The sequence below is a fragment of the Nanorana parkeri genome, unplaced genomic scaffold (assembly GCF_000935625.1).
Source record: "Nanorana parkeri isolate BGI_ZX_2015 unplaced genomic scaffold, ASM93562v1 scaffold1664, whole genome shotgun sequence".
Lineage (NCBI taxonomy): Eukaryota > Metazoa > Chordata > Amphibia > Anura > Dicroglossidae > Nanorana > Nanorana parkeri.
The window spans coordinates 115,615-123,215 of record NW_017307932.1 but is presented as its reverse complement, the minus strand read 5'-3'; the positions used below and the strand labels follow the sequence as shown (position 1 = coordinate 123,215).

The following is a 7,601-nucleotide window of genomic DNA, read 5'->3' as shown; positions in this document are numbered from 1 at the left end:
TTTTTTGGGGGGGGGGAGGGGGGCGCATACATTACTTTAAATAATATTCAGGACATATTCACAATGAGGTGACCGCAGGCACATGGAGGTGCAACGACGGCTTAAAGTGGAGCTTTCATCATCCTCTCTCCTTGTGACTGGATACAATGTCACCACTGGGGGAGGGGAGACTGAGGAAATACTTCCTCCTGCCTGCAGCAGACTGATGACATCTCAGCCCAGGCAAAGTCACTGACGGCATATCAAGGTTGGCTACTGTATGACCAATGAGTGGAGCTCACCAGTGTGATATTCATCAATAGTAGCGCTGGAGAGTTTAACCCGCTGACAGTCTCTTCTCTCTCTTCGGAACTCTATTGGTGAAATCCCTGTGCCCATTATGAGGGGCCCCCACCATCCCTGTGCTGAGTTCCCGGGTCTGTACCCCCGCTGTGCCCATTATGAGGAGCTCCCACCATCCCTGAGCTGAGTTCCCGGGTCTGTACCCCCGCTGTGCCCATTATGAGGAGCTCCCACCATCCCTGAGCTGAGTTCCCGGGTCTGTACCCCCGCTGTGCCCATTATGAGGAGCTCCCACCATCCCTGAGCTGAGTTCCCGGGTCTGTACCCCCGCTGTGCCCATTATGAGGAGCTCCCACCATCCCTGAGCTGAGTTCCCGGGTCTGTACCCCCGCTGTGCCCATTATGAGGAGCTCCCACCATCCCTGAGCTGAGTTCCCGGGTCTGTACCCCCGCTGTGCCCATTATGAGGAGCTCCCACCATCCCTGAGCTGAGTTCCCGGGTCTGTACCCCCGCTGTGCCCATTATGAGGAGCTCCCACCATCCCTGAGCTGAGTTCCCGGGTCTGTACCCCCGCTGTGCCCATTATGAGGAGCTCCCACCATCCCTGAGCTGAGTTCCCGGGTCTGTACCCCCGCTGTGCCCATTATGAGGAGCTCCCACCATCCCTGAGCTGAGTTCCCGGGTCTGTACCCCCGCTGTGCCCATTATGAGGAGCTCCCACCATCCCTGAGCTGAGTTCCCGGGTCTGTACCCCCGCTGTGCCCATTATGAGGAGCTCCCACCATCCCTGAGCTGAGTTCCCGGGTCTGTACCCCCGCTGTGCCCATTATGAGGAGCTCCCACCATCCCTGAGCTGAGTTCCCGGGTCTGTACCCCCGCTGTGCCCATTATGAGGAGCTCCCACCATCCCTGAGCTGAGTTCCCGGGTCTGTACCCCCGCTGTGCCCATTATGAGGAGCTCCCACCATCCCTGAGCTGAGTTCCCGGGTCTGTACCCCCGCTGTGCCCATTATGAGGAGCTCCCACCATCCCTGAGCTGAGTTCCCGGGTCTGTACCCCCGCTGTGCCCATTATGAGGAGCTCCCACCATCCCTGAGCTGAGTTCCCGGGTCTGTACCCCCGCTGTGCCCATTATGAGGAGCTCCCACCATCCCTGAGCTGAGTTCCCGGGTCTGTACCCCCGCTGTGCCCATTATGAGGAGCTCCCACCATCCCTGAGCTGAGTTCCCGGGTCTGTACCCCCGCTGTGCCCATTATGAGGAGCTCCCACCATCCCTGAGCTGAGTTCCCGGGTCTGTACCCCCGCTGTGCCCATTATGAGGAGCTCCCACCATCCCTGAGCTGAGTTCCCGGGTCTGTACCCCCGCTGTGCCCATTATGAGGAGCTCCCACCATCCCTGAGCTGAGTTCCCGGGTCTGTACCCCCGCTGTGCCCATTATGAGGAGCTCCCACCATCCCTGAGCTGAGTTCCCGGGTCTGTACCCCCGCTGTGCCCATTATGAGGAGCTCCCACCATCCCTGAGCTGAGTTCCCGGGTCTGTACCCCCGCTGTGCCCATTATGAGGAGCTCCCACCATCCCTGAGCTGAGTTCCCGGGTCTGTACCCCCGCTGTGCCCATTATGAGGAGCTCCCACCATCCCTGAGCTGAGTTCCCGGGTCTGTCGAGATCCGCCCAGCTGCGTGACTGACAGCTGGCTCTGCCTATCTAGAGGCAGAGCCACCTGTCCCCGCCCCCTCCCCCATCCGTTCCGCCAGTCAGCGCTGGGGGATCGAAGCCAGGAGGGGGGGAATCCCTGCAGGGAGCCGTCAGTGACAGTTGCCACTCTCTGCAGAGAGATGATCGAGAAGTGAGCGAGTGCCGGTATGTGTTCGCTCACCTCTCGATCTACTGAGCCGACCTGTGACAGTCTCATTGTACTAGAAGCTAGAACTATGAGGAGGAATGATTTACACTCGCCTCATAGTTCTCCTTTAACAGGAATTTCGAGCAAATCTCTCCAGAGGAGCAAAGAAAGCCCAGTCGGGGCTCTAACCCTTCCCAGTCTATTTGATTGGAGGAACACTGTAACTATGTTTCAGAATTTTGTATCATATTGGTGACTTGTTTCTATTGGTTACTTAGTTGCAGATGGTTATCAGATAAATACCCGGAGCGGGTTGATGATGATGATGATGATTTCCTGTCCTGTGATTGGTCTTTAGAACTCTGTGTGGACACTTCTGAGCTATTTCCATGTTCTTTAGATTTTCAATGTATTTCTTTTATAGCGCGGGCCTTGTCCTATTTTCGCCCGCCTATCAGTCCACTAGGAAGCGATGACATCACCAGCAGGCTCCCAGTGAATTGACAGGCGGTGTTCCAGTTTCGGTCTCCTTACCGGTGACGGTTTCCCCCAAAAAACCTTTTTTTCCTTTCGTGAAGTGCGCCGGAGGCGTGTCCTGTCCTGGCTTCTTCCTCCTGTCTGTCTGACGCTTCTCTGTCCAGCCTCCGTTCCACGTGCTCAGTGGCGCTCCTATCTCGGTGGCGGGTGATGTGTGTGATCCTCCGGGAGCGCGTGGTGTGGTAGAGATAAGTGTGGTGTGCGGAGATCGGCTCCATCCTCAGTAACGTGTCTGTTGGTTGATTTTTCCAGGTTCGGACATTGCCGCCGCCGCCAGCGCCATGATGCTCTTGAATTCTCCCCATGATTTACACGCAGGTTGTGAGTACACACCTCTGTACACTTATTGGTAGAGACGCACACAAACTCCTCCCCTCCCGTACACTCTAGGTGACACCCCCTTCCTGTATCACCAAACAAAATTCGGAAAGCCTGGACCTCGTCCACGCAGCACAGCACCGCACTCCATGAAGATGAAATGATATCGGGATGCAAGGGAGCCATCTGACATTTTGGGGCCCCTTACACGGCTTTAGGCCGGGCCCCACCGCCGCTGGTCGCAGGTCTTAGTGACGCGCTGGACACGGGACACACCTGAGAGTGACCCTGCAGAGCCCACCATAGATGGTGCACAGCCCATCTGCGAGTGTCTACGGTGGGCTCTGAAGGGGTCTCTGGTAAGCTTGTCAGGGCTGCACTCGCGGAGATCATTATAACCAATCAGAGAGACTCCTTATTAAAGGATCAGTTCACCTGAAACTGGTTTCTCGTGAGTGCGGCCTGCTGGCTTTTTATGTCTTTGGTACGCCACTGCACCGTTCTCCTCACTGGACTTTGCTCCTATAGAGTAATGCAAAGTGCAGGAGGACAATGTAACACACACACAGACACATATATATATTGTATAGATACACATACGCAACATATGGCCAAAAGTATGTGGACCTCCTCCAATGTGGTGCCTCCGGTGAAGGTCCCGTTCATCCTCCATCATACAAAGACATTGTAGACAATGGAGCTCTTCCAGCCTTGTGGTCACAGTTTGGTGAAGACCCTTTTCTGTTCCACCATGACTGTCCCCTGTGTACAAAGCCAGCTCCATATAGACACGGTGTGACCAATCTGGTGGAGGAACTCGAGTGTCCTGCACAGAGCCCTGACCTCAACCCTACTGAGCATGACTGTCCCCGGTGTCCAAAGCCAGCGCCATAAAGACATGGTGTGACCAGTTTGGTGTGGAGGAACTCCAGTGTCCTGCACAGAGCCCTGACCCCTCATCCCTACTGAGCCAGATCTTCTCATCCAACATCAGTAGCTGACCTCATAAATGGGCGCAAATTCCCACAGACAGCCTCCAAAATGTCTTGGAAAGCCTTCTCAGAAGAGTGGATCCGGCTCCATAAAGACAATGTATTACCAGGAACTTGAGTGTCCTGCACAGAGCCCTGACCTGAACCCTACTGAGCATGACTGTCCCCGGTGTACAAAGCCAGCGCCATAAAGACACGGTGTGACCAGTTTGGTGGAGGAACTCGGGTGTGCTGCACAGAGCCCTGACCTCAACCCCACTGAGCACCTTTGGGATGAAGTAGAAGGCCAATTGTGAGTCAGGTCTTCTTATCCAAGATCAGTACCTGACCTCACAAATGGAGCAAATTCCCACAGACACCCCCCCAAATCTTGTGGAATCTTCCCAGAAGAATAGAGGACATTCTAGCCACAACTAGTGGCCAACTCCCTATTGACAACAATGGATTTGGGATGACGTGTACAGGAAGCTCCCGTAGATGTGATAGTGGGGAATTCACAAACTTCGGGTCATATAGTGTGTTTGTATATATATCATGTTACATACATTTTATATTTTGGCTTTAAGTTCCCACTCTACCAGGAGATGATGGGGGTCCTCAATCACTCTGTTGAATATTTTTCCTTTATTTCAATGTAAAAATATTTGGGGGAACCTCACAAATGGGTGAAAATGCTCAATTCATGTTTCTTGTAGAAATTATCATGACAACAAATCAACGTAAGTTTTGAACCTCATTGTAATAATGACATATAATATATAAATATACAAATAATAATATGAGAAGTTTACCTTAGTAATTGGGCGTATTGCACATCCCTCAACGGCCCGGTCATGTGACTAATGTAGAAACTGTTCAGCAGAACTTCCGACTGGTAAATCGGTCCCCCATGATTTCCTGGGAGGGACTACATGACCCCAACTGGTAAATCGGGGCCCCCATGATTTCCTGGGAGGGACTACATGACCCCAACTGGTAAATCGGGGCCCCCATGATTTCCTGGGAGGGACTACATGACCCCAACTGGTATATCGGTCCCCCATGATTTCCTGGGAGGGACTACATGACCCCAACTGGTATATCGGTCCTCCATGATTTCCTGGGAGGGACTACATGACCCCAACTGGTAAATCGGGGCCCCCATGATTTCCTGGAACAGACTACATGACCCCAACTGGTAAATCGGTCCTCCATGATTTCCTGGGAGAGACTACATGACCCCAACTGGTATATCGGTCCCCCATGATTTCCTGGGAGGGACTACATGACCCCAACTGGTAAATCGGTCCCCCATGATTTCCTGGGAGGGACTACATGACCCCAACTGGTAAATCGGTCCCCCATGATTTCCTGGGAGAGACTACATGACCCCAACTGGTATATCGGTCCCCCATGATTTCCTGGGAGAGACTACATGACCCCAACTGGTATATCGGTCCCCCATGATTTCCTGGGAGAGACTACATGACCCCAACTGGTAAATCGGTCCCCCATGATTTCCTGGGAGAGACTACATGACCCCAACTGGTATATCGGTCCCCCATGATTTCCTGGGAGAGACTACATGACCCCAACTGGTAAATCGGTCCCCCATGATTTCCTGGGAGAGACTACATGACCCCAACTGGTATATCGGTCCCCCATGATTTCCTGGGAGAGACTACATGACCCCAACTGGTAAATCGGTCCCCCATGATTTCCTGGGAGAGACTACATGACCCCAACTGGTATATCGGTCCCCCATGATTTCCTGGGAGAGACTACATGACCCCAACTGGTAAATCGGTCCCCCATGATTTCCTGGGAGAGACTACATGACCCCAACTGGTATATCGGTCCCCCATGATTTCCTGGGAGAGACTACATGACCCCAACTGGTAAATCGGTCCCCCATGATTTCCTGGGAGAGACTACATGACCCCAACTGGTATATCGGTCCCCCATGATTTCCTGGGAGAGACTACATGACCCCAACTGGTAAATCGGCCCCCCATGATTTCCTGGGAGGGACTACATGACCCCAACTGGTATATCGGTCCCCCATGATTTCCTGGGAGAGACTACATGACCCCAACTGGTAAATCGGCCCCCCATCATTTCCTGGGACAGACTACATGACCCCAACTGGTAAATCGGCCCCCCATCATTTCCTGGGACAGACTACATGACCCCATTGACTTCATAAAGGGCAGCATGAGTGAAAAAGGGGAGATGCCAAAAGTAGACAACTTAATACTTTACATGGATTTTTTTTATATACAAGTGATAGTAAAATATCTTTTTTCTTAGGAATGTAATGTAACAGTCATGTGACCGCTCTAGTCCCTTTCTTCTTCCTGTGGTATGGCAGTGGGCAGGGCGCAATGGCCACGTAGGGACTACATGTCCCAGAAGTCTGTGTGGTTCAAGCTGCCATAGACATGGTCACTGTGCCATTTGGGCCTGTAGTAAAGACCACTGGCTGCATGTATTACTGAGAACAGGAAGTGGCTGCTGAGCCTCAGTGTCGCGCAGCTGTTCATGCAATTTGGGGGAGAGCAGCAAAGGGGCCCCATATGCAGAACAAAGTGGAGTCGGGGGCCCCTCTGCAGCAAAGGCCAAAAATAAATTGGAACGATTCCTCCCTTATGTCTATATAATGTTCCCGTGTTTATAGAACATGACAGTTCCGGCTGACACACATGTGCAATAATTCATGCTAATTATATATTAAAGCGCGGTAATTGTTAGCTGCGCGGCGGATCGGTAGCCGGATTGATGTATTTAAACTTGTTGTTAATCATGTTTGGTGATTTTATGAGCCCTCGTGTTCACTCGTTCAACGGGTTTGTATGACGCGTGTTCTCGGCGCCGGTTCTTAGGACGGCTGTTGTCGGCGCCGGTTTTTAGGGCGGTTGTTGTCGGCGCCGGTTCTTAGGGCCTGTTCACACGACGTCCGTTTTCTGTGCTGACCGGATCCATACGCTGCTGCACTAAAAATGCATCCCAATGTATCCCCATGTGTTTTATGGGCTCCAGTTCTCACGTGCGCAGTCCGTTCAGCTTACGACAGAAAAATACTGCATGTCACATTTTGTACGGTCAGGAAACGCAAATGCGTCCAAAACGCGTCACAAACGCATTAAAAACGCACTGCACTGCAGATAACATACTAACAGCCCCACTCCAGCCCCACTGGAACGCATTAAAAACGTGGCAATAATGCACTGCATTAGTCTGCAGATCCGCACCTGATCAGGAACAGATATCATGTGAACAGGCCCTTAGGACGGTTGTTGTCGGCGCTGGTTCTTAGGACGGTAGTTGTCATCAGGCCCGGCGCTACCGCAAGGCAAGTTAGGCGGCCGCCTGAGAGCGCTGCAGGGTGAGGGCGGAAAAAATAGTATTTTGACAAGTACTTGTACTTGTCAAAATGCCCAGATGTTTGTGCTATGTTTTTTTTTTTCACTTACCTTCGGTGTGGGAGAGCAGCGGCGAGTCAGCGCTGGTCCGGTGGGAGGAGCTCCAGGTGGGGTCCTAATTTAGCTGGCCGGCGACTGCCTGAGGATCCCGACACGCGCGGCACCTCTGGCAGTCGCCGGCCAGCTAAATTGCCCTGTTTTTACAGGGGTCGGGGAGCGGGGGG

The 7,601-nt window shown here is 52.8% G+C and overlaps 1 protein-coding gene across 1 annotated transcript in view; it reads left to right on the top strand.

Annotated features, from left to right (window-relative positions):
- LOC108799228 (forkhead box protein N3-like) overlaps positions 1-7,601 on the top strand; it is a 60,042-nt gene that overhangs the window by 43,183 nt on the left and 9,258 nt on the right. Inside the window, exon 4 of the mRNA XM_018571060.1 lies at positions 2,919-2,987. Coding sequence (XP_018426562.1) covers positions 2,919-2,987 — 69 coding nt within the window. The remainder of the gene's footprint in view (positions 1-2,918; positions 2,988-7,601) is intronic.